This window comes from Aotus nancymaae, unplaced genomic scaffold (genome assembly GCF_030222135.1).
Source record: "Aotus nancymaae isolate 86718 unplaced genomic scaffold, 86718_ANA_hifiasm-v0.15.2.pri h1tg000138l, whole genome shotgun sequence".
NCBI classification, from domain to species: Eukaryota; Metazoa; Chordata; class Mammalia; order Primates; family Aotidae; genus Aotus; species Aotus nancymaae.
Window position 1 is genome coordinate 3253395 of NW_026988553.1, and position 27099 is coordinate 3280493.

The window sequence follows — 27099 nt, forward strand, 5'->3', positions numbered from 1 at the left end:
GGCTGATCTTAAACTCCTGACCTCAAATGATCCACCCATCTCAGCCTCAGAAAGTGCTGGGATTACAGGCGTGAGCCACCGTACCCAGCCAGGCAAAGCAATCTTAAGCAAGAAGAACAAAGCTAGAAGCATCATACTTCCTGATTTCAAAACATACTACAAGTCTCCAGGAATCAAAATAGTATGGTAGTGACATAAAAATAGACACACCAACCGAGGGAACAGAATAGAAAAGCCCAGAAATAAATTCACACGTTTACTGTCAACAAATTTTTGGCAAGGTTGCCAAGAACATACCATGGGTAAAAGAGAGTCTCTTCAATAAATGATATTGGGAAAACTGAATATCCACATGCAGAAGAAAGAAATTGGGCCCCTTTCTCACACTATACATAAAATTCAACTCAAAATGGATTAAACACTTGTATATAAGACCTAAAACTATAATACTCCTGGAAAAAAAAAAAAACAGGAAAAAAATCTTCTTGACATTTATTTGCACAATATTTTTTTAATATCACACCAAAAGTACAGGCAACAAAAACAAAAATAGACAACTGGGATTGCATCAAACTAAAAAGTTTCTGCACAGCACAAGAAGTAATCGACAGAGTGAAAAGGCAACCTATGGAATGGATAAAAATATTTGCAAACTGTGTATCTGATAATTGGTAAGAAACTCAAACAACTCAATAGTGAGAAACAACCCAATTAAAAATGGGCAAAGGACCTAAATACAATTTTTCAAAAGAAGAAATATAAAAGGCCAACAGATAAATGAGGCTCAACATCACTAACCATCACGGAAATGCAAATGAAAACACAATGATATATACCCTCACATCTACTAGAATAGTGTCTTAGTCTGTTATTATAGACTATAACTTATTATGGACTATAATTTATTATGCTGCTATGACAGAATACCACAGATTGAGTAATTTAGAATGAACAGGGATGTATTTGGCTCACAGTTATGGAGGTGTGGCATTCCGAGATCAAGAGGCCGGCATCTGGCAAAGGCCTTGTTTCTATATCATAACATGGCAGAAGGGCAAAAGGAGGGCAAGAAAGAGTTCGAACTCACAGCCTTAGGTGCTTTTGTCATCGGCATTATTAATCCATTCATGAGGGTGGAGCCCTGACAACCGAAACACCTCCTTCCTATCAGTGTTCCATTGGGAGTTAAGTTTCCAACAGACGTTTTTTGGGGAAAACACTCAAACCATAGCAAATAGCTATTATCAAAAAGACAAGAGATGACAAATGTTGGTGGGAATGTGGAGAAAAGGAAAACTTCGTACACTGTTGCTGCAAAAATAAATTGGTGGGAGGCTGAGGCAGGTGGATCACGAGGTCAAGAGATCGAGACCATCCTGGTCAACATGGTGAAACCCCGTCTCTACTAAAAATACAAAACATTAGCTGGGCACGGTGGCGCATGCCTGTAATCCCAGCTACTCGGGAGGCTGAGGCAGGAGAATTGCCTGAACCCAGAAGGCGGAGGTTGCAGTGAGCCGAGATCGCGTCATCGCACTCCAGCCTGGGTAACAAGAGAGAAACTCCGTCTCAAAAGAAAAGAAAAGAAAAGAAAAGAAATTGGTACAGCCATTATGAAAAACAGCAGAGAGTTTCCTCAAAAAAACTAAAAATAGAATACCACATGATCCAGCATATATATATATATGTATATATGTATATATATGAGACATTGACATTCATTTGGGCAATATTTTTTTAATATCACACCAAAATTTTGTACTCCCCACACCACAGTCCCTGGCACCTAACATTCTACACTCTGCTTTCACGAGTTTGAGCACCTTAGGTTCCACATATGAGGTCATGCAAAATTTGTCTTTCTGTGTCTGGCTTATTAGTATAATATTTTCCAGGTTCATCCAGCACACACAGTTTATTCACAAGCTAATGATCAACATTTATTAGCTAGACCTATCTCAAATCAGAGATGATTTGATATATATATATATATATATCTTCACTCCCATGTTCACTGCAACGGTATTCATAATAGCCAAGATATAGAAACAAGCTAAATGTCCATTAGTGGACGGAAGGATGAAGAAAATGTGTTATCGGGGGGTGGGGATTTGGGGAGAGATAGCATGGGGAGAAATGCCACATACAGGTGAAGGGGAGGAAGGCAGCAAATCACACTGCCACGTATGCCCCTGTGCAACAATCTTGCATGTTTTTCACATGTATCCCCAAAAGAAGAAAATCCTGCCACTTGTGATAACACGGATGAACCTGGAAAATATTATACTAATAAGCCAGACACAGAAAGAGGATAGAGGACATTTAGCTCCCCTGTCGTGGAAGTGACTTAATGAACTGGTAAACAACTGATGAGTGGATAAACAAAATGTGTCCTATTTATACAACGGATATTATTCATTCATTCAAAGGAAGGAAGAATTGATTCATGCCTCCACATGGATGAACCCTGATGAAAACATTATGGTAAGTAAAAGCAGCCAGACGCACAAGGCCTCACATTTGGTCGTATGATTCCATCTACAGGAAATCTCCAAAACAGGCAAACCTCTATGGACAGAAAGCAGGTTGGTTAGTGGTTGCCAGGGACTATCGGGAACGAGGGTATGTGGCGGGGGCGGTGGTAGCGGAGGTGTGGAAGGAGGTGTGTGGGAAGTGACCGCTTACAGGTGCAGGGGTTTCGGTTTCTCTTCTGGGTGTTGAAAATGTTTTGGAACCAGGTGGTTGTGATGGGCGTGCAACATCGTGAAGGAGCCGAACCCAGCAACCTCCCCCAGCCGCCCCTTTGTCTTTCTCCCATCCAGTAGAAAGGGAGAGTTCCCCCACTGGCGAAGACAGGGTCACCAGCGCGATTCCCCCTCCCTGCCCCACTCCACACCCACCACCACGGACCTCCAGCCGCTTCCAGTGCTCCCTCGGGGCCAATGGGAAGGTGAGGAGGTCACCTGATGGGCGCATCCTCCAGCCACATCCAGGCCCAGGCCTCCTCCCTCAGGGCCAATGGGAAGGCGAGGAGGTCACTTGATGGGCACGCCCTCGAGCTGCTTCCAGGCCCAGGACTGCTCCCTCGGGGCCAATGGGAAGGCGAGGAGGTAACCTGATGGGCACGCCCTCGAGCTGCTTCCAGGCCCAGGACTGCTCCCTCCGGGCCAATGGGAAGGCGCCTGCTCCCTCGGGGCCAATGGGAAGGCGAGGAGGTCACCTGATGGGCACGCCCTCCAGCTGCTTCCAGGCCCAGGCCTCCTCCCTCAGGGCCAATGGGAAGGCGAGGAGGTCACCTGATGGGCACGCCCTCCAGCCACATCCAAGCCCAGGCCTCCTCCCTCGGGGCCAATGGGAAGGCGAGGAGGTCACCTGATGGGCGCATCCTCCAGCCACATCCAGGCCCAGGCCTCCTCCCTCAGGGCCAATGGGAAGGCGAGGAGGTCACTTGATGGGCACGCCCTCCAGCAACTTCCAGGCCCAGGCCTGCTCCCTCCGGGCCAATGGGAAGGTGCCTGCTCCCTTGGGGCCAATGGGAAGGCGAGGAGGTCACCTGATGGGCACGCCCTCCAGCTGCTTCCAGGCCCAGGCCTCCTCCCTCAGGGCCAATGGGAAGGCGAGGAGGTCACCTGATGGGCACGCCCTCCAGCCACATCCAAGCCCAGGCCTCCTCCCTCGGGGCCAATGGGAAGGCGAGGAGGTCACCTGATGGGCGCATCCTCCAGCCACATCCAGGCCCAGGCCTCCTCCCTCAGGGCCAATGGGAAGGCGAGGAGGTCACTTGATGGGCACGCCCTCCAGCAACTTCCAGGCCCAGGCCTGCTCCCTCCGGGCCAATGGGAAGGTGCCTGCTCCCTTGGGGCCAATGGGAAGGCGAGGAGGTCACCTGATGGGCACGCCCTCCAGCTGCTTCCAGGCCCAGGCCTCCTCCCTCAGGGCCAATGGGAAGGCGAGGAGGTCACCTGATGGGCACGCCCTCCAGCCACATCCAAGCCCAGGCCTCCTCCCTCGGGGCCAATGGGAAGGCGACGAGGTCACCTGATGGGCGCATCCTCCAGCCACATCCAGGCCCAGGCCTCCTCCCTCAGGGCCAATGGGAAGGCGAGGAGGTCACTTGATGGGCACGCCCTCCAGCAACTTCCAGGCCCAGGACTGCTCCCTCCGGGCCAATGGGAAGGTGCCTGCTCCCTCGGGGCCAATGGGAAGGCGAGGAGGTCACCTGATGGGTATGCCCTCCAGCTGCTTCCAGGCCCAGGCCTGCTCCGTCAGGGCCAATGGTAAGGTGAGGAGGTCACCTGATGGGCGCGCCCTCCAGCTGCTTCCAGGCCCAGGCCTGCTCCCTCGGGGCAAATGGGAAGGTGCCTGCTCCCACGGGGCCAATGGGAAGGCGCCTGTTCCCACAGGGCCAATGGGAAGGCGCCTGCTCCCACGGGGCCAATGGGAAGGCGCCTGCTCCCTCAGGGCCAAAGGGAAGGTGAGGAGGTCAGCTGATGGGCACGCCCTCCAGCTGCTTCCAGGCCCAGGCCTGATCCCTCAGGGCCAATGGGAAGGCGCCCGCTCCCTTGGGGCCAATGGGAAGGCGATGAGGTCACCTGATAGGCGTGTCCCTGGTGAGGCCGTCGCCACGTGCGAGTGAGGCCCTCACCATGTGGTGACGTGATGGCAGGAGGATGTGCGTGCCCATATGACTCGGCCCCCCAGCCAATGAGGTGCCATGCCCTGGTCGCTAGGATACACGGTACTGGACGCGATAATGGTCATCTCGAGAGACATCTTGTCCTCCTAGAGCAAGCCGAGCCGAGATAGTGCACCCAACACCCAGCATGTCGGAGAGAAGGAGCCATCGAGGGTCCTCTGGTGCTGGCGGCCGGGGGCATACCCGCTGTCGCACCGCCCACACGGAGGTTTCGTTTTTTGTGAGTGAGGTGGAGCGTGGTCTACGGGAAGACCGCTACGCCCAGCGCCTGAGTCCCTCTGCGCCAGTCTACCTCGCTGCCGTGATTGAGTACCTGACGGCCCAGATCCTGGAGCTGGCGGGCAAGGAGGCCCACAACAATGGAGAGAGGACCATCACTCCACGGCTGCTGGACATGGCGGTTCACAACAACGCACTGCTGAGCACCCTCTTTGACACAAGAACCATCTCTCAAGTGGCTCCCGGCCGGGACTAGCTGCTGACGATGCCCGACTTCTGCGACCTGGCAGGTCCACTCGTCCACCCACCCAGCCCCAAATCCCGCAGCCCCCAAACCGTGCCCCCCTTTCCACCGGCCCCAAAGTCTCTTGGGCCTTCATTCATTAATTCTGTCAGTAAAGTGTTTAATGGAAGCTGTAAGGCCGGTTGCCTCGCCAGGACCTCGGACGCACAACCCCACTTTCTTTTTCAAAAGCTCGGAGAAGCCCAGACGTGCTCGGGCAAGCTCAGACATGCTCAGGCATGTTCCCTTCTCCCATGCTCGCACAGCCTGGCCTTCCCTTAAAGAACCCGGTATGCAAACAAGGTCTTGTAACCCTAGCCTCCTGCCAACCAATAGCAGTCAAGCCTTATTGACCAATAGCAGCCGGGTCTTAATAACCAATAGCAGCCGAGTCTTTCCAGCCAATAGCAGCCGAGTCTTAACAACCAATAGCAGCCGAGTAATTCCAACCAAGAACAAGCCAAGTCCTAGATAAAGGCTTGTAACTTACCCAGTAGCAGTCCTGCTCTCCCACAACCAATTGAACACCTCCACTCCCTATAAAAACCCCATGTCTGAGAGGCGCCTGTGCAACTTCTCCCACCCCTCGTGTTGGATTGCAGAACCTCACCCGGGAGCCTGAATAAACCCTTCGCATTAGATCTTCTTGTGCTGGCCTCAGTTTCTTCATTTTAATCAGCCAGAACAAACCTTACAGAACCCACCTGCCTGTTTCAATCACTTTACCTTGGAGGGGGCAGGGGGAGAGGGGTGTGAGATAAGGGGATGTGGGATGGGGTGGGGCGTTAAGAGACCTCCATAACTGGAGGGATGGACAGGTGGTGGGGCTCTGGGGTTGGGCGGGAGTCAGGGATGGCACAGAGGAGCAGTGTCTCCCGGTGACAGTGCAGGGGGCGGGGTGTGGGTGGTGTTCAGATGGAGAAGCTCTGGGATGCCTTCAGCAAAGGACACCATTTGCATTGCAGCCAAGCTAGCAGCAGCTGGCACCCGGCCAGGTCCCGCCAGCCTTCCCCAGGTCTTGGATGCCCGACCCCGAGACCCTCGATTTGCATATGCCGCCGCAGCCCGGCCAGGCCCCGCCTCCGATTCCGCTCTTTGCGGATCACCAGGGCAAGGGGCAGGCGCGGGCACGCTGGCAGCCCACCAAGGGGGACGCAGGGCACGTCGCGCCGCCACGCCCCCCAGCTGCGAGTCCGCCAATGGGGAAACGCAGGGCACGTCGCGCCGCCACGCCCCCCCAGCTGCGAGTCCGCCAAGGGGGACGCAGGGCACGTCGCGCCGCCACGCCCCCCAGTTGCGAGTCCGCCAAGGGGGACGCAGGGCACGTCGCGCCGCCACGCCCCCCCAGCTGCGAGTCCGCCCAGGGGGAAACGCAGGGCACGTCGCGCCGCCACGCCCCCCCAGCTGCGACTCCGCCAAGGGGGACGCAGGGCACGTCACGCCGCCACGCCCCCCAGCTGCGAGTCCGCCCAGGGGAAACGCAGGGCAAGTCGCGCCGCCACGCCCGGAAGTGCTTGGGGCGGGGAACATGGCGGCGAACATGGCGGCGGCGGCGGCCGGCCTGGGCGGTGGTGGCGGCGGCACCGGCCCGGGATCCGAGGCCGGGGACTTCCTGGCCCGCTACCGGCTGGTATCGAACAAGCTGAAGAAGCGGTTTCTGCGGAAGCCGAACGTGGCGGAGGCCGGCGAGCAGTTCGGACAGCTGGGCCGTGAGCTGCGCGCCCAGGAGTGTCTGCCGTACGCGGCCTGGTGCCAGCTGGCGGTGGCGCGCTGCCAGCAGGCGCTCTTCCACGGGCCCGGGGAGGCGCTGGCCCTCACCGAGGCCGCCCGCCTCTTCCTGCGTCAGGAGCGCGACGCGCGCCAGCGCCTGGTCTGCCCCGCCGCCTACGGGGAGCCGCTGCAGGCCGCCGCCAGCGCCCTGGGCGCCGCGGTGCGCCTGCACCTGGAGCTGGGCCAGCCGGCCGCCGCCGCCGCCCTCTGCCTCGAGCTGGCCGCCGCCCTGCGCGACCTGGGCCAGCCGGCCGCCGCCGCCGGGCACTTCCAGCGCGCCGCCCAGCTCCAGCTGCCCCAGCTGCCCCTGGCCGCGATGCAGGCGCTCGGTGAGGCGGCCTCCTGCCAGCTGCTGGCGCGCGATTACACCGGCGCCCTGGCGCTCTTCACGCGCATGCAGCGCCTGGCGCGGGAGCACGGCAGCCACCCGGTGCAGCAGCCGCCGCCGCCGCCCCCGCCCCCGCCCCCGCCGGCGGGGCCGCAGTCCGGGCCGGGTACCGGGGCGACGCCCGCCCTACCGGCCGCGCTGCTCGCTGCAAACGCCGGCTCCGCCGCGCCCGCTCCCGCCGCCCTGGGCGCCTTCTCGGACCTGCTGGTCCGCTGCGAGGTGTCCCGCGTTCTGCTGCTGCTCCTGGTGCAACCGCCGCCCGCCAAGCTGCTGCCGGAGCACGCCCAGACCCTGGAGAAGTACTCCTGGGAGGCTTTTGACGGCCACGGGCAGGAGAGCAGCGGCCAGCTTCCCGAGGAGCTCTTTCTGCTGCTCCAGTCTTTGGTCATGGCTACCCACGAAAAGGACACGGAAGCCATCAAGTCGCTGCAGGTGGAGATGTGGCCGCTGTTGACTGCTGAGCAGAACCACCTCCTTCACCTCGTTCTGCAAGAAACCGTGTCCCCCTCGGGACAGGGGATCTGACCCGTCCCGTTCGCCCGATGGCTTTTTGCCCGGACGGGGAGGGGATCCCCATCGATCCCGTTGACCAGACGACTTTTTGCCTGTCAGCAAACCTCACGCATCCACCTTTGCGTCTGGGGAGACCTAAAAAGACATACCGTCCCGGCCTCTGCGTTTTATGTCATTCCCGTGGCCGCCGTAGGAATCACCTCGTTGACTGAACGTTGCCGGAATTCCAAACGCCCGTTTCTGTAGCAGAGGGAGAGCAACACGTTTTCATGGAACCGGACTACAGGCAATGGCTCTCTTCCAAAAAGCCACGACGTGAAAATGACAGTCCCCTTCGTCTCCTTCCTCCGCTTCTGCCACCCAACGCAGCCTCCTGCCTCCACCTTTGTTTCATAGTGAGGATTTCGTTGTGCGGCGGCTCCCTGCCTCTAAACACCCGCCCTAGACGATTTCATCCTGCCCCTCATTTCTTCTTAACGCATTTCTGTGTGTTTGTAATGGCCAAATTTCTCCCGCCCCTCGTCCGCATGGTACGTCTTCATGGGAGTCATTTTATTCCTTCCAGCTTCCTTGTAACCACAGCCCTGAGTCCATGATAAAGCCTCTCTTGTACTCCTCTTGTGTGGTTTTGCTGTCCCTCGTCTGTAAAATGTGACTCCGTTACCTACTTGTCAGGAGGCCAGAATTAGAAACCAGATGGTCCGCTTTGGGCTCCAGCGCGTATTCGTTCCTTTGAAATTTGAGCTATGCCTCCTACGTGGGCCATGCCTCAGGGCAAGGAACCCGCAGAGGTCATCTGTGATGTGCTCCTTACTCAGATGATTGCGATGCACATGTGTCTGGTGCCGATGCATCGATTTGCATTGGAATTCACGGTTCTGGTTCTATTCCCAGAGGTATATGCAGTCTGCATCACAACTTTTATTTGTGATAGGGATTTTTTTGGGGGGGCGGGAGGTAATGGGGGGCGGATGGAATCTCACTCTGTTTCCCAGGCTGTAGTGCTGGATCTTGGATCACTACAGCCTCCGCCTCCTGGGTTCAAGCGATTCTCCTACCTCAGCCTCCCGAGTACCTGGGATTACAGGGGCACCCCACCACGCCGGGTAAGTTTTGTATTTTTGGTAGAGACGGGGTCTCACCATGCTGGTCTCTCCAAGTCCTGACCTCAAATGATCCACCCGCCTCGGCCTCCCAAAGTGCTGGGATTACAGGTGTGAGTCACCGCCCAGCCTGTAATGGGGATTTTGCTGCAACTTTTCGTTAAGTGGCAAAATCAGAGAGCATGGCTGTTTGGTGGTGTGCGGTCAGTGAATGCAAGGCAGCCTCCTTGTTCCCAAAAGCAGGATGGCGTTCCGTTTGAACACAGTTACATTTCCCAGGCTGTTTTCTTTCTTACTGCGTCATTTTTACCCTTTTGAGGGTGACACAATAACTCTTCAGAATATAGCCTCTTTCTCAAACTTTCAACCATGGGGAAATGCGTCCTTTAAGCCGAAGTTGCACACAGTACTGATCTGCAGGGCTGAGATGTAAGGGCACAGCTTGGAGGAGATGGTTTTGTTTTAGTCTTCTTGCAGGGGAGAGGTGTGGAGGGTTGTCACTGTGACTTAAGTGCCTCAAAACGGGTGGGACTCGTGGGGTGTTCTTTTCTGCTTCTATTTCCATTTCAACAGTGTGAAAGTAATGGGGAGCACAGGAGAGGCCCACTCCACCAGCATTCCACTCGCTCTCACTTGGCTGCCAGGAAGGGTCCTACACAGCCCCTAAACACCTAGCCCAAATTATTGTAAAAGCGGCTGAAGGGCTCATACTCCTTTGCTCGTGGGCTTCTTCCTGATACGCTCCTCTCGACCCGGGCTGCAGACCTGGCCGACCGGCTTATTGTCAGGTTTGGGAGTTACGGAGCATGACTGGTGACCAATTTTGGATTTGGGCTTCAGGATAAGCCTTCTTAGGCCTCTGGTTCGAACTCCTTGCATCAGGGAGGTGAGGGGAAGAATAACCAGACAGTTAGGTACTGGGTATCTGAGCATAATTCTAGGAAACACAACTCCTCGTTTTCCATTTGCCATGGGCTCATTCATGCATCTCCCTCAGAAACTTGAGAGCAGGGATAGCTGGCCCGAGGCCAGATTTCAGCATTCTTGAGAATTCTCTTGTAATGTATCATCACTTTAATATCAAACGCCAACACTGATTTCTAGCATGGCAAAAGGAAATATTTTCAGGGGACATGATTAGTTTTCTGTTTAACTCGAAAACTTCTTGTGGGGGCGGGGGAACATCCTTGTCATTTAAACGTCCATTGACAATTCCAAATTCACATTTAAAACAGTGTAAACCGTCGGGAACGTTGGCAGTGAAGCAGTGACACTTTAAGGGTGTTGGGGCTCCCCTTCTCCCCATTATGAGGTAATCCCAAAAGGGGAAATGTTGCTTACCAAAGAATATTTTATACGTGAATGGCACAAAGACATAAAGACGTGTGAGAACCACTATGCCAGAGGAAGGTGATCAAGACTGAAATTACTGTATTAGGCAAGATTGCATCACTGCACTGCAGCCTGGGCAACAGAGTGAGACTGTCTCAAAAAAAAAAAAAAAAAAAAAAGAGAAAAAAGTTCAACTATCTTGAAACATGCTGTAAGGAAGCCCAGGCCTCAAGGAAAATCCATGTAAAGTTACATCAGTCAACAACCCCAGATTCTGTCCTAGCTGCTAGTACCAACCACCAGAAAGGTAAGAGAAGGAACTTCCAGATGATTCTAGCACCTAGCTGTTAAGTATTCCTAACTGAGGCTCCAGATGTGGTGGAGCAGAAACCACCCATCCCCTCCTGTGTCCCAAAGTCTTGACCTATAGAATCTGTGAACAAACCATCATGGTTATTTTTATGACACTAAGTACTAAGTTTTGAAGTGGCTTGGTACACTTTTTTTTTTTTTTTTTGAGACAGAGTTTAGCTCTTGTTACCCAGGCTGGAGTGCAATGGCGCGATCTCAGCTCACCGCAACCTCCGCCTCCTGGGTTCAGTCAATTCTCCTGCCTCAGCCTCCCGAGTAGCTGGGACTACAGGCACGCACCACTTTGCCCAGCTAATTTTTTTGTATGTTTAGTAGAGACGGGGTTTCACCATGTTGACCGGGATGGTCTCGATCTCTTGACCTCGTGATCCACCCACTTCGACCTCCCAAAGTGCTGGGATAACAGGCGTGAGCCACCGCGCCCAGCCTCCACCCATCGTTTTATGCGGAAGTCATGAATCTTCATCTCCATCCATGGTTTTGCCCCCTAAACTTGTCTTTCGCCTACGGCCTGCTGGACATTTCAACCTGATTGTCCTACTATAACCACAAACGTAGGATATCCATAAGCAAACTCATAATCATCAGTTCACACAGTCTTGAGTCACATATTTCTGTCAGTACAGCATCTCTTCATTATCCTCTATGAGCCTTGACAGTGCTACATTTTTGTTGATATGTCCATAACTACTCCTATTGCTCATAAGTGAAAAATTAGTTTTTGGAGTTAAGTTTGTAGAAGAAGAGTGTTTGTCCAATATCTGAAATCTGTCAAAATGCTTTGAAGTATTCAGGCATTGTCTTTAAAGGACTCATTACATACCATTAAGGTTCCCGTGGAATTTCCTCGATAAGTCTGCCACTTCTTCCCATCAAGACTATACATGATGATAAACTGAGAGATGTAGAGGCTGGAGAACTTCTCACGGGCACCCTGGGTCTTGATGCCATGAATAACCATTGGGGCCAACAGATCCACCTACCAATTAAAGCAACATTTTATTTTAACCTTTTTTTTTTTTTTGAGACGGAGTCCCACTCTGTCGCTGAGGCTGGAGTGCAGTGGTGCGATCTCCGCTCACTGCACCCACTGCCTCCTGGGTCCAAGCAATTATCCTGCCTCAGCCTCCCAAGTAGCTGGGATTATAGGCGTGCTCCACCACACCCAGCTAATTTTTGTATTTTCAGTAGAGATGGTGTTTCATCATGTTGGCCAGGATGGTCTCGATTTGTTGACCTGGAGATCTGCCTGCCTCGGCCTCCCAAAGTGCTGGGATTACAGATGTCAGCCACTGTGCCTGGCCTATTTTACGCTATTTTTAAATGTATATACTACCTCCTGAAACTAATTATTGGCTTAGAAAGAATCTACATTGCTACAGATGTGTCCATCATTACCTTAGGTGTGCAAGTGAAGCAGTCACCAGTGTTGAAATGTACATGTGTGTGTGAAGCCGTGGGATAAACAGTAGGAATGAATAGGAAGATGTTTATTGAGTTCCCAGCCTGCTTCTTGATGAACCAAACCAGTACCAAATCATTGAGCCCCCATTTCCTACGTGTGCGTGCGCACACACACACTCTCTCTCTCTCTCTCTCTCATGGACTCACATAAGGTAATGGACTCATATAAGCTAATGCTTTGCCTACACCTCAGCCTCATACCGAAGCCAATCTCCTCCTCTCCCCGCAAACCAGACCCACCCCAGCATCACTGTCAGTGATAACTGCTACCCTTCCTTTGAGTGTTAGTTCAGAAAGTATTTTCTCCTGGTGCTTCTATGCTTCTACTTCACTTTATATATAACTTCCTTATAGCAAATTATTGCACCATATTACAAGGTTGCTTTGCTTTCCTGCTTTCCCCTTAAGGCAGGGAACCCATTTGAGTGACCTAAACTTTCTGTGTCTCCATTTATCTCTAAAGTGAAGATAATACTAGTTTTTATCTTAAGGGGTTGCCATGGGGTTAAAGAGCACATGTACCGTGCTGAGTTCCGTGCCTGGCACATACAAAACACTCAGTCAATATTAGCTTGTATATTCTCTGTAGTCCCAGCAGCTAAAATGGTGTCTGGTATGAAAGTGCTGCATAGGACATGCTTTGGAATGGATGAGTGAATAATGGAGCGGTAGTACAGAATGGACACCTGTTAAAGAAGAGGTCATGGACTGCAAGAACATTAGAAGTATCAGCTACTGTTCCAAGAAGCAAGTCAAATTTAGCATGTTGTCACAGATGTCTGACACATACAAACTGGACTGGTCATGACTCTTGTGTTCAATAACTGTCTCCTTTAGCTGACTGTAAGTTCCATTCATACACTCATTCCAAGAATTTTTTTAGCACTTAGTATGTGCTAACGGCTGTTTCAGGTACAGGGAATAGAGTAATAAACAAGAAACAAAGCCCTGCCCTCATGGAACTTACAGTCGAGTAGGGAAAATAGACCTTACATCATATGTGTTTTTATTTGTTTACAGCATCGAGTAGTGATAAGTGCAGGAGAGAAATGAAGCAGGGTAACAGGACAGAGAGTGTCTAGGTCTTCAGAACTTCCAGCATTGTCTTTTCCCAGATCAGATGGTATTCCTCATTTTACCTCTTGGTATTGTGCCATAAAAAACTGAAAGAACCAGGCACAAAAATCATGATTTTTACCGAATTGACTCGCACCGTTTCTTCATATGGATAGAGTGTGAGAGTTCTTTCTTGGACCAGTGACTGCTGTGTCTTCCAGCAGCCTCGCTAGAATAAAGCTGTAGTAGAACAAGGCTACAATAAAGCCTCGGTGACCTACTTACGTTGTGCCAAACTGCCAGGCTTATCTGCTTCATCTTCTTGTGCCTCGTCTACATTGTAATGGGCACCTGGGAGCAGTTTGGCAATTACAGACTCAATAGCTTCACCTATGTACCCATCCAGGGGTTTCAGTGTAACTACTAGACATGTCTCTCTGCGTGTCTCCTTGGGGCTGATTTTTCCCCTATGCATTGCCTGGTCTCGGCCACCTGGTGCTCCTCAAGTCAGCCCAGTCCTCTTCTGCATTGAGGCCAGCTTGTTGTGCACTCTTCAGGCCTTCTCACAAGAACAAATGCCTTCTTCAACTCCCTTCCTTGCCAGCATCCCTTTCAGCTCCGTCTCCATGCTTTACTTTATAAAGTTTTGGGAGGCCGAGGCGGGTGGATCACGAGGTCAAGAGATCGAGACCATCCCGGTCAACATGGTGAAACCCTGTCTCTACTAAAAATACAAAAAAAAAAAAATTAGCTGGGCATGGTGGCACGTGCCTGTAATCCCAGCTACTCAGGAGGCTGAGGCGGGAGAATTGCCTGAACCCAGGAGGTGGAGGTTGCGGTGAGCCAAGATCGCGCCATTGCACTCCAGCCTGGGTAACAAGAGCGAAACTCAACCTGAAACAGTGGGCCAAATCTAGCAAGTGGAAACAGGGTGTATCCTTCAGGATTCATCGGCCAGTCACAGGACAGTGTGTTTACTAGTCTTAGCAGATTATATCCAGTAAGGGAGATATAATTCCCCCCTCACAAACAAGAATGTTATTACAAAAAATGTAACAGAACAGACAGAGGGCAGCCAAATAGACTAGGGACACACACAGGGCAGCCAAATAGACAAACATGTCCTCTCCATAGGGACACATTTAAGGTTGAAAATAACCACAGAAATACAAGGTGAAGGGCATAACATGTGGTTTGGCAGAAGAAACAAACAATACTTAGGGATTAGTGAAACGCAGCTCGGATTGAGTCAAAAGTGGCAGTGTCTGTAATACACAAGTTATTTGCAAAGACGGAAACCAACCATGTTTTCTCCATTTCCTGTTTGGGGTTCTAGAAGACATCTAGCCTCATGTTTAGGCAGAGAGCCTGAGTGGGCACTTCCAAGCTGCCCTCAGCTTTTGTGAGGCGTGGAGGACACCGTAACGTTTCCATGTGTCTGCACTTGAAGGGGTCCGATTGATCATATGTTGAAATGATATCATTTTCAGATATGTCGAGTCAAATAAAATGTATTATTAAAGTGAATGTCACATTTTTGAAAACTTGGCTACTAGAAAATGTAAAATCCCACATGTGGTTTGCATTTGTGAACCGTTTGTTTTACGTTAAAATAAAGGGGGACTGGAGTACTTAAGGACACCTGGGCAGTTGTAAGCATCTAATAATAACATATACTGTCTTGAGAGATGACGAGTTCAATATTATAGAAAATAGTCAGATGTTCTAATCCCAGTAGAAGGACTAAAATACAGAAAAAGGACATCTCACTATACTCAATTCTATCCCCATATCTCTCGTTCATGACTGCCTTTGTATAAATCATAAGGCATTCTGTTCTTTGGTTTTCTCAAATTCATAGAATTCTTTGAGTTTACAAGAGGAATAAGTAATGCGATTGATTGAATGTGATACATTGTCCATCAGTGATTAAATTTTCTAACCTTGATCCAAGAAAAGGGCTCCTTGGTGCTCCAGGCATTGATTGATCCGGAATAATGAAGTCGAGCCAGCTTTGGGGCCCACTGTCCTTTGCCCAAGTAAAGAAACAGAGATTAAATTCAGCTGGGTTGGTCCTAGACACTTGAGAGTAAAACTGTCTTGAGAAACGTTAATCTTAGCTGTGGCGAAATTAAAAACGTAAAGGCTTTATGGCATACCAGTAACAATTAGTATCTAAGGATTTTGCTTGTCATTGGTTGTTCATTTTATTTTCTAAAATTTATAATTTTGTTAATTGTTAGCACCCCTAATTAGCTGATACTGCAATTTGTTATCAACACAACCAAATAATAATATTATTATTTCCTTTATTTTCTTTTTTTTAAGATGGAGTCTTGCTCTGTCACCCAGGCTAGAGTGCAATGGTGCGATTTTGGCTCACTGCAAACTCTGTCTCCTGATTTCAAGCAATTCTCCTGCCTCAGCCACCCAGGTAGCTGGGACTACAGTCACACGCCACCATACCCAGCTCATTTTTGTATTTTAGTAGAAACGGGGTTTCACCATGTTGGCCAGGCTGGTCTCGACCTCCTGACCTCAGGTGATCTGCCTGCCTTGGCCTCCCAAAGTGCTGGGATTACAGGCGTGAGCCACTGTGCATGGCCTATTATTTCTTCACTATACAATGTATGTTCATTGTAGAACAATCAGAAAATGAAAAGTAAAAATAAAAATAAGTAAAAAGACAAATAGAAATGTTACTATTTTGGTATATAACTCTTAAGCCTCTTTTTCAAGGGGATTTTTTCACCCCAATAAAACATAGGTTGGCAAACTTTCTCTGTGAAGGGCCAGACAGTAAATCATTTGGGCTTTGCCTATTAAATGGTCTCTGCTGCAACTATGTTACTGCTGTTGTAGACATAGATGATATGTAAATTAACAGATGTGGCTGTGTTCCAACATAAGACTTTATCATGGACGCTGAAATTTGAATTTTATTTTATTTTATTTTATTTTTTTGAGACGGAGTTTCGCTGTTGTTACCCAGGCTGGAGTGCAATGGTGCGATCTCGGCTCACCGCAACCTCCGCCTCCTGGGTTCAGGCAATTCTCCTGCCTCAGCCTCCCGAGTAGCTGGGATTACAGGCGCGCACCACCATGCCCAGCTAATTTTTTGTATTTTTTTTTAGTAGAGACGGGGTTTCACCACGTTGACCAGGATGGTCTCGATCTCTTGACCTCGTGATCCACCCGCCTCGGCCTCCCAAAGTGCTGGGATTACAGGCGTGAGCCACCGCGCCCGGCCATGAAATTTGAATTTTATAATTTCACGTCATGAAATATTCTTCATAATTTTTTCAATTATTTAAAAATGGAAAATCTGTTCATAGCTCACATGCCATACAAAAACGGGCAGTGTGTTACACTTAGCTTGTGGGAGTAGTGCTCTCTATGGACCCTAGTCAAACTTTGCCTTTGGTGCTCACAGGAAAGTGTAGCTTCCTGCTACAATGAAGAAAGGCAGGGAGGATATTTCAGGAGGCAGTGTCATTGCCCAGGTAAGAAATGGTGGTGGCCTGATTTAAGAGGCACTTATGGAATACAACTAATAGAAGCATGGAGATGGATTCATTATCTGAGGTTCTCCAACAGATCATTTAAAAAGATATAATTAGCCCAGGTTCTTGGGGCAAAAATAATAGTATTTACCATATTGTCCTGAAGCTGTAATTTGAAAGTCTCTAATGCGTCCAGAAGCCATTCCCAAGGGAGTCTGACACTCTGAAATGAAACAGGTGGAACACAGTAACTAGAAGGGCACAAAATTCAGCTTCTCAAATGTAAGTCAGTGAAAATGGGAGAACGTCAACATGCTAACAGCTTTCAGTTTTTGTATGTGCCAAGAAGTGCACTAAATGTTTTACTGTATTAGTTCACTTACTTCATCCTGACAGGTGCTACAATGATTCACATTTTACAGCTGAAAAAACTGGGGTCCATACATAAGTAGACCAGTGGTTCTCTTATTTGTTTAGGGTTTAAATCTCCAGACTCTTCCCAGTCATATTTATAAGTTATCTGGTAACTAAATCAACATGAAATTCCAGAACCTGCTACTAGGGATCTTAGAGCTTTACCAAGGTGTGAAAATGAGGGATTTTTTGTGGGTCAATTATTTATTTATTTATTTATTTATTTTTTTTTTTGAGACGGAGTCTCGCTCTTGTTACCCAGGCTGGAGTGCAATGGCGCGATCTCGGCTCACCGCAGCCTCCGCCTCCTGGGTTCAGGCAATTCTCCTGCCTCAGCCTCCCGAGTAGCTGGGATTACAGGCACGCGCCACCGTGCCCAGGTAATTTTTTTGTATTTTTAGTAGAGACGGTGTTTCACCATGTTGACCTGGCTGGTCTCGATCTCTTGACCTCGTGATCCACCCGCCTCGGCCTCCCAAAGTGCTGGGATGACAGGCGTGAGCCACCGCACCCGGCCCGGGGTCAATTATTTATTTAGAGCTTCAGGTTCAAAGTTTTCAAAGCTTCACGTATATCTGCCCTCCTCTGACAACTCTGACGATTTCTACCAGGAATAGTCATTTTAAATTTGATAATCATGTAAGCTGGTATTTATTTCCGGACACAAGCAACCGTTCCAGAACGGAGGAAAGCTGTAAAGGAGTAGGCTGAGCAGGCAGGGAACCTCTGACCACATTGCTACTCACTGTTGCTGTACACCAGAAAAACTGTGCTCATCCCAGCATGTAGGTGCTCGCCAATGAGGCATTCTACCCGCCAAATGCCAGCTTTGGATGGTAGCATTTCCACTGTCTCAAAAACACCTTATAAAAACCAAAAGGAACAAAAATTATTTCCTTTCACTAAAAAATGAGCGTGAGATCCATTGGTTTATGTGAAATATCAGGGTCGACCTACCAAATTTTTGTTAGTGCCACGACTCTTAGACCCCTCAAACCCAAAGTGCTTGCTACATGACACCTACAGTTTGGGGTCATGGAGATTGAGGTCTGCACTTCCCTCCCCACCAGGAAATGAGACACAGCGTGACTGAATTCTTTGATGGTGGGGACAGGACAATGCTGCCGCATTACGGTTGACCTCCACTCCCAGGGATTTTCTGAGCAAAAGGTGTGTTTCCCATTGGCCGGATGTAGACTCTGAAAGAGATGGGTCATGGTGAGTTCCTACTGGATTCAGTCCACTAGGGCTTCCTAGAGGGGTAAAGTTACCCCAGCAACAAGAACCTACAGGCGAACACTGAGTGCTGATAAGTGAGTCACAAGTGACCACCCAGAATAAAGGTGGATGAAACCAGGTCAAGGGGATTTCATGACAGAGTCGCATAAGGGAGTCTCTAAAGAGCCCCGTGAAAGTGCCCTGCAGGAGCAAGAGTCAGGCACAGTGTGAAGTTGCTTTACAACAATGGTGCCAGTGGTCAATAGGCAAGAACTGTCCTAACCCCTTACCTTTCACCCATTCATGCTGGAGTTCAAAACAGCAGCTAGCAAGGGGCTGTGGACTCACCATGTCTCCCTTTCCCAGTGCAGACTTCCAGCCTGATGCAGGCTCGAGTTGACGGAGGGGAGATTGAAGTTAAATCGACTTCACAATTTTGATTAATATCTTGGAATGGACATTGTGATTTCTGCTTTGAACTGTATTTGTGACATAAAGTGACTTTACTCCTGTTTATTACTTAAGAGTGAGCAGGAAAGTTACAGGGCTTATCAGAATTTTTACCAAGCAATAGGGGAAGTTTACTCCCACTATTAAACCGGAGTTTTTTTTTTAGAGACAGGGTCTTGCTCTGTTGTGCAGGCTTGAGTGAAGTGCCGCTATCATAGTTCACTGCAGCCTCAACCTCCCGGGCCCAAGCAATCCTTCCACCTCAGCCACCCAAGTAACTGAAGCAGCTGGGACTACAGGTATACACCACATGCCTGGCTAATTACTTTATTTTTTGTAGAGATGGGGGTCTTGCTTTGTCACCCAGCCTGGTCTTGAACTCCTGGCCTCAAGCAACCCTCCTACCTTGGGCTCCCAAAGTGCTGGGATTACAGGCGTGAGCCACCGCACCTGGCCAAGCCTATGTTAAAGGGGCAGTGGAGAACCAAAATAAAATTGTATTGTGATCAACATTATGAGTAGTGTTTAATCAATATACTGGTTACATACAGAAACAAATCACTCTTTGGATGACTACTGGTGCCTTATGGGATTTGAGGTGGTAAGTAATAAAGGAATAAATTCCTTTTCTGTGAGAAAGTAAAGTGACATTAATTATCCATTTATTCTGTTCTACTTCCTTTTTAGCAGTTTTTCTATATCTGAACTTACCTTGTTAATTTGCTAATTTATTTGTGATTATTACTATTATTTTGAGACGGAGTCTTGTTCTGTCACCAGGATGGAGTGCAGTGGTGTGATCTCGGCTCACTGTAACCTCCACCTCCCTGGTTCAAGCGATTCTCCTGCCTCAGCTTCCCGAATTGCTGGGGCTGCAGGCGTACACCACCATGCCAGGCTAATGTTTTGTATTTTAGTAGAGTCGGGGTTTCACCATGCTGGCCAGGGTGGTCTCGATCTCTTGACCTCGTGATCCACCCACCTCAGCCTCCCAAAGTGCGGGGATTGCAGGCGTGAGCCACCGCGCCCGGCGCTTGTTTGCTAATTTATTTATCTCCCCGTAGGTTTGAAAGTGTTACCCGAGAGCGTGGAGCTTGTCTGCTTTGTTCACTGACGGTGTTCCCAGTGCCTAGACCATTTAAAGTAAGTACTCAACAAATACACTAGGTAGAAGAAAGAGCACAGATGAGCTCCTACCTGGATAGAGATTGTACACTGCCATTTTATGTTCCTCTTTTTTCCGTACGGTGAACACATGTCCACTGAAATGAATAGAATGGATGTTTTCATTGCTGCCCATGCTCAGCAGATACCATCGAATCCTTTGATCCTGAGCCATTACTAAGCCGGGCAGTGTATCCATTATGTAGCCATTGATTGCTGGAGGAGGACACAGAGAAGCCCGTTAAAATCTATTATAGACGTTCCTTTCCCTCCACCCTACCAAGAATACCGACATCTGTGAGAATTCCACTCCCACAGCTATACTCTAAATAAATACAACGTTCAAGTCCCTGGATCAAATCTCATTTGTCAAAGTGCCATCTGCATCTCGCAGTGATCATGCCTGGATGTGGAAGATATTACCATGGAAGCGATAATTCTCTTTAAAAGTGGGATCGTCCGTCTGGACATGGCAGGGAGCCCTGCAGTTTCTTTCCATGTTTTCAGTGAAGTACCAGCTTTTGGTCTCGTCGAAGATAGTGAAAAACAGAGCAAATTCTTGTACTGTCACTTGTCTCCCATGGGCAGGGTTCAGTGCGTTAGCGTGGCAGACCAGAAGGGGTCCAATCAGGCCCGAATGCACATCTTTTTCCTGGGGAGGGAAGACATCAATCCTATGAGTATAAGCTCTCTCACCGACGAACCAGAGTGGATTTCTCATGATTTTTTATGCCACGCCAGCCTGCCTCCCATCTTCCAAAAATATAATTCATCATCTTCACTAGATTCCAGAATGACCTTTCTAAAACACAAATATGACGATCAACTGTCCCATTTAAAGCTTCCCATTGCATGTAGGATAGATACCAAAATTCTTAGCACACAAAGACCATTTCGTCTAAACCAAGAAGTGGTCAGCACAATGGCTACCTGCTTACCAGATCAACATCAGAGAAATAAGCCCAGGCTTTGCAGTCAAACTCATCTTCAGTGGGTGCCATATGATGCTGCACTTTCCAAAAGTAAGTTCTGGTTTCATTAGGCTTGACGAAGCTTTTTCTAGGTTCTGCTCCTTGCCTCTGATCTTCTTCATAAGAAATAAGGCTAGAATAGAAGGAATAGGGACGAGACGCCTGATTTTTGAAAGTTACCTGCAGAACAGTAACAACAAAAAAAAAAGCAAGAATAATCTTCTAGGATCTTAAAGTCCTTGGGGTTTACATCTCTAAAAGAAACACCTATCTTCTGGTCTTTATTGAAGTTTTTCATGCCCTGGAAGAAGTGGTACCGAGGATGGATGCTGTTAGAACCCAAACTTACTCCTGAGGTGGTTTTCAATTCTAAATTTAAGGCACAGACTCAAAGTTGCAAAGGAGAAAATTCCTATACACTCAAAAGCAATTCCAAACTAAAAGAGAGAATGTTACTGCAGGGGTTTTAAGAGACTATAACGCCTGGAGTTGATATGTAAGTTAAGGTTCTTCATGACAAATTCTAGAATGAATGCATATTATCTTTTTTAGAAAGGCTTATTTTCCAGATTAAAAATTACACATATTGGCCGGGTAGGGTGGCTCACGCCTGTAATCTCAGCACTTTGGGAGGCCGAGGCGGGTGGATCACGAGGTCAAGAGATCGAGACCATCCTGGTCAACATGGTGAAACCCCGTCTCTACTAAAAATACAAAAAAATTAGCTGGGCATGGTGGCGCGTGCCTGTAATCCCAGCTACTCAGGAGGCCGAGGCAGGAGAATCGCCTGAACCCAGGAGGCGGAGGTTGCGGTGAGCCGAGATCGCGCCATTGCACTCCAGCCTGGGTGACAAGAGCGAAACTCCGTCTCAAAAGAAAAAAAAAAAATTATACATATTTATCATAGAATATATGGAAAGCCAAATAAGGCATAAATTGCTCACAATTCCATAATTTTAGATCCTTCTGTATCATTAATATAAACAATCAATTAATTGAAGTCATGAATAGCTATTTTCAGAACAACATAAAATAACTACTTTAATCTTTGGTTCACACAGTGAACCAAAATAACTTTTAGTCTACCTACAGGAAGTATTAAAAAGTTAAATGCAAAAAATTAAACTGTAACAGAAAGTTGAAGAAAGTATAGGTGCTTTTTTTTAAAAAATCTCTGGATACGTAGAAATTTTTGCAAACACAAAAGCAATGAAAGCATTAACGGGTTACTACCTAAAAATTAAAACCTGTTTTATTTCAAAAAGCATCATTTATAAAATTAAGAGAAAACAAACACTTGAAGAAGTACTTCTCATTAAAATGTTCAGTGGTTTTCCATCTAATCCATAAGTTAATATAATAAGAACAGCACTTCCTCCACGAAAGACAAATGTGCAGGGGACATCACCAGATAAAACGAAAAACTCTTAAGATGCTCGTATAAATTGCATTTCTGGAATTTTATCTTGGAAAAACTGTTATGATTACAGCATTATTAGATAGTGAAAAAAAGAAAGTGGCTAATAGGTTGTTCAAAATAAATGATAAGTTCATATAATAGACTATTATGCAGTATTTAAAAAACATACATAGAAAGTGTTTCTAATGACATAAGAAATGTTTTTGATGTGATATTTAGTCAAAAAACAAGTATCAGAATTCTGTATGGTATAATTTGAATATATAAAGAGAAAAATACATAGGAAAAATTTAAGAACATACACAAAAATGATAATTATGGAATTATTTTTCTATACTTTAAACATTTCCAAAAGTGAGAATACACTATAGTCAGCAAGAAAATAAATATATAAGATTAATTTTCTTGGCCAGGTGCTGTGGCTTATGCCTGTAAATCCCAGCACTTGGGGAAGCTGAGGCGGGTAGATCACCTCAGGTTATGAGTTCGAGACCAGCCTGGCCAACATGGTGGAGGTTGCAATGAGCCAAGATTGTGCCACTTCATTCCAGCCTGGGCGACAGAGCAAGACTCAGTCAAAAAAAAAAGGGATTTCCTTGTAATATCACTGTCCTTAACTCACCATGATATTATCTTCAACTTCTGCTCTTATATATGGCCCCAGCAGTCCCAAGTGTTCATTTAGTTCTCCACGATATAAGGGCTGAGTAAAGGAGCCATCAGTAAATTCCTGGAAAACCACTTTCTTGAACTGAGGGACACTGCCACTCTGAGCCCTGGAGAAAAAAAAGCAGAGGAAAAGCAGTAATTTTATGTACCAAGTGGTTAGAAATGCCTCACATCCTCCATTCCCTGGTGCCTAAGAAGCATTTTGCAATCTTTATTAGTACGTAAGTTCCATGAAAGCTGGGGTTTTGTCAGTTTTGTTCACTGTTGTATTCTCAGCACCTGTAACAGTGCTTGGCAAAAAGCAGGCGCTCAAAAAACATTTGTCGAATGCTGAATGAATGTAGATTTTATAAACATACTCCAAATACAAGACCGCCCCATGGTACAAAAAGGCAATCATCACCCAGATCAGTAACACCAATGCCTTTGGTACTAAAATGCGTTAGGATTCCAATGTAACGTTTTGCCCATATGGATATCAACATTTTCCAGCATCCTTTACTGAATGTGTTTTGAAAACCCTATTACAATTGTGAACTAAAACGTATACGATAAAGTGCATAAAACACAAATGGCTTTGAAAAAATGCAGTCATCACCCAGGTCCGTCACTCAATGGATGTCCCTTTCCAATCATCCTTTCTCCCTTCCCACTGAAGGCAACCACCATTCTGATGTTTATGATAATCATTTCTTTGCTTTTCTTCACGCTTTTACGTTATGTATACATCCTTAAAAACTAGAGTTTCTCACGCCTGCAATCCCAGCACTTTGGGAGGCTGAAGCGGGTGGATTACAAGGAACAGGAATTTGAGACCAGCCTGGCCAATATGGTGAAACCCCATCTCTACTAAAAATACAAAAACTACTGGTGTGGTGGCACATGCCTATAGTCCCAGCTATTCAGGAGGCTGAGGCAGGAGAATCACTTGAACCTGGGAGGTGGAGGATGTACTGAGCCAAGATCATACCACTGACGCTAGCCTGGGTAACAGAGTGAGACTTGGTCTCAAAAAAAAAAAAAAAGAGGAGTTTTCCTGCAGAAGCTCCTTCTCTTTGCCTGCTGCCATCCATGTAAGACATGAGTTGCTCCTCCTTGCCTTCCACCATGATTGTGAGGCCTCCCCATCCACACGAAATTCTTAGTCCATAAAACCTCTTTCTTTTGTAAATTGCCCAGTCTCAGGTATATACCTTTATCAGCAGCCTGAGAACATCCGGATACAGTAAGTTGGCACCAGTAGAGTGGGGTGCTGCTGAAAAGATACCCGAAAATCTGAAAGTGACTTTGGAACTGGGTAACAGGCAGAGGTTGGAACAGTTTGGAGGGCTCAGAAGAAGACAGGAAAATGTGGGAAAGTTTGGAACTTCCTAGAGACTTGCTGAATGGCTTTGACCAAAATGCTGATGATGATAATGACAATAAAATCCATCCTTCAGAACCGGAGCAAAGGTAACTCTTGTTATGTTTTAGCAAAGAGACTGGCGGCATTTTGCCCCTGTCCTAGAGATTTGTGGGACTTCAAATGTGAAAGAGATGATTTAGGGTATCTGGTAGAAGAAATTTCTAAGCAGCAAAGTATTCAAGATGTGACTTGGGTGCATGACCCAGATGCAAGACATGGAGTCAAAGAAGATCATTTTATTTATTTGTTTGTTTGTTTTTATTTTGAGATGGAGTCTCACAGTGTCACCCGGGTTGCAGTGCAATGGCACAATCTCTGCTCACTGCAACTTCTGCCTTCTGGGTTCAAGTGATTCCCCTGCCTCAGCCTCCTGAGTAGCTGGGATTCCAGGCATGGGTCACCACACCTGGCTAATTTTTTGTATTTTTAGTAGAGATGGGGTCTCACTATCTTGGTCACACTGGTCTCGAACTCCTGACGTCATGATCCGCCCTCCTCAGCCTCCCAAAGTGCTCAGATTACAGGTGTGAGCCACTGCGCCTGGCCATTTTAGAGATTTTACATTTGACTGCCCCATGGAATATTGAACTTGCACGGGGCCTGTAGCCCTTTTGTTTCGGCCAATTTCTCCTATTTGGAATGGCTGTATTTACCCAACTCCTATACCTTATTGTATCTAGGAAGTAATGAACTTGCTTTTTAGTTTACATGCTTATAGGTGGAAGGGACTTGCCCTGTCTCAGACGAGATGTTGGACTGTGGACTTTTGAGTTAGTATTGAAATGAGGTATGACTTTGGGGGACTGTTGGGAACGCATGATTGGTTTTGAAATGTGAGGACATGAGATTTGGAAGGGGCCAGGGGCAGAATGATATGATTTGGCTGTGTCCCCACCCAAATCTCATCTTGAATTCCTGTGTGTTGTGGGAGGGGCCCGATGGGAGGTAACTGAATTGTGGCAGCAGGTCCTTTCCTTGCTGTTCTCCTGATAGTGAATAAGTCTCACGCGATCTGAAATGCTTTTACAAAGAGGTGTTTCCCTGCACAAGCTCACTCTCTTTGCCTGCTGCCATCCATATAAGACATGACTTGCTCCTCCTTGCCTTCTGCCATGATTGCGAGGTGTCCCCAGCCATGTGGAACTGTGAGTCCATTAAACGTCTTGCTTTCGTAAATTGTCCAGTCTCAGGTATGTCTTTATCAGCAGTGTGAAAACTGCCTAAAACAGGATCCTTTACAGGTTAGACTGAATAACTGAAATAGGGAATAGTTTTACTTATGCATTTAGTTTTTTGAGACCAAGTCTCACTCTGTCACCCAGGCTGGAGTGCAGTGAGGCCATCTCAGCTCACAGAAACCTCTGCCTCCCTGGTTCAAGGGATTCTTGTGCCTCAGCCTCCTGAGTAGCTGGGACTACAGTTGTGCACCACCATGCCTGGTTAATTTTTGTATTTTTACACTTGATCTTAGCCAAAAGGCCAAGAAGCGATAATTTTTGTATTTTTAATAGAGATGAGGTTTTGCCATGTTGCCTAGGCTGGTCTTGAACTGCTGGGCTCAACCAATCCACCTGCCTCAGCTTCTCCAAGTGCCGGGATTATAGGCATGAGCCACCACGCCTGGCCAGGAATGGTTTTTGATTGCCATGGGGAAGGCTGGGCAATCAGCAGGTTTTGGGAAGGGGCAGGAATTAAGAGTCTAATTGTGTACATATTAAGGTAAGGAGTTGATATGTAAATTTGACTTGAAGAGACAGATCTGAGAATATCTCCGGATATTCAGCTGGAATTACCTGCAGATTGATAGTACTTAAAATCACGAGGCTAAACAATGTTGCCACAGAGTGAGTATGAATAGGATAAAGGAGAAGTTGGAGAACTAATGCCTGGATCACTCTAACTTTTAAAGATTAGGGGGATGAAGAAGGACTCACAAAGGTGACAAAGATTGGTAGTGAGTTTAGTAGAAAAGTGAACGAAAGTGCTGTTAGAGAAACCAAGTAACAACATGTATCAAGGATGGAGTGATCACCTCCCAAAGTGCTGGGATTACATGGTGAAACCCCGTCTCTACTAAAAATACAAAAAATTAGCTGGGCACGGTGGCGCGTGCCTCTAATCCCAGCTACTCGGGAGGTTGAGGCAGGAGAATTGCCTGAACCCAGGAGGCGGAGGTTGCGGTGAGCCGAGATTGCACCATTGCACTCCAGCCTCGGTAACAAGAGCGAAACTCCGTCTCAAAAAAAAACCTAGTTCTTATAAAATAATAGAGATAAAAGCTTGTTTGGAGTGGATTAAAGAGGAGAGAATGGCAGGAACACATGCAAAGGCTGCGAGCAGGGACAATTATTTTAAGATGGTCTCTGCAAAATCAGGGGAAGAAATAATAGCATAATTGATGTTGATGAGATTCATCCAGTGGAGAGATGAGAAATTGATGACGTAAGAGCTAAAAGGAGACATTGCTGGAGCAGTGTTTTTTATGAAGGGAGAAGAGATGGGAATCGAGTAGGAAACTGGAGAGGCTGGCCTTAGGAGCACAGACATTCTATTTATTGTCCTAAGTGTGAAGGCACAGTAGATGGGTACGGATGTCAGTAAATGTCATGTTGAGAGTCTGTGAAGGTTCATTGCACAGCATCAGTTAAGAGTGAAATGGAAAATAGGTGTTCGAGATTTAAGTAAAAGA

The 27099-nt window shown here is 47.7% G+C and overlaps 3 protein-coding genes across 7 annotated transcripts in view; 2 read left to right on the forward strand and 1 right to left on the reverse strand.

The window, feature by feature from the left end:
* The window catches only part of F8 (coagulation factor VIII), a 134313-nt gene that overhangs the window by 22978 nt on the left and 84236 nt on the right, over nt 1–27099 (reverse strand). For 3 of the 5 annotated variants that reach the window (XM_064371529.1, XM_064371530.1, XM_064371531.1), the window contains 8 exons: nt 22959–23112; nt 20884–21096; nt 20369–20597; nt 19979–20161; nt 17860–17976; nt 16851–16922; nt 15140–15225; nt 11500–11655 (listed from right to left, as the gene is read on the reverse strand). In XM_064371529.1, coding sequence (XP_064227599.1) covers nt 11500–11655; nt 15140–15225; nt 16851–16922; nt 17860–17976; nt 19979–20161; nt 20369–20597; nt 20884–21096; nt 22959–23112 — 1210 coding nt within the window. Of the gene's footprint in view, nt 1–11499; nt 11656–15139; nt 15226–16850; nt 16923–17859; nt 17977–19978; nt 20162–20368; nt 20598–20883; nt 21097–22958; nt 23113–27099 lie in introns of those variants that run through there. The other 2 variants (XM_064371532.1, XM_064371533.1) reach the window with 2 other exon arrangements.
* LOC110567865 (histone H2A-Bbd type 2/3) lies at nt 4824–5171 on the forward strand. The gene has a single exon (XM_021668836.2). It carries the CDS (start codon nt 4824–4826, stop codon nt 5169–5171), a length of 348 nt encoding a protein of 115 aa, XP_021524511.2.
* On the forward strand, nt 6739–8143 carry F8A1 (coagulation factor VIII associated 1). Its single transcript, XM_064371502.1, has one exon. It carries the CDS (start codon nt 6739–6741, stop codon nt 7879–7881), a length of 1143 nt encoding a protein of 380 aa, XP_064227572.1. The 3' UTR covers nt 7882–8143.

Coding starts and splice junctions, on each gene's coding strand:
- LOC110567865 (XM_021668836.2), top strand. CDS start 4,824: ATGTCGGAGAGAAGGAGCCATCGAGGGTCCTCTGGTGCTGGCGGCCGG.
- F8A1 (XM_064371502.1), top strand. CDS start 6,739: ATGGCGGCGGCGGCGGCCGGCCTGGGCGGTGGTGGCGGCGGCACCGGC.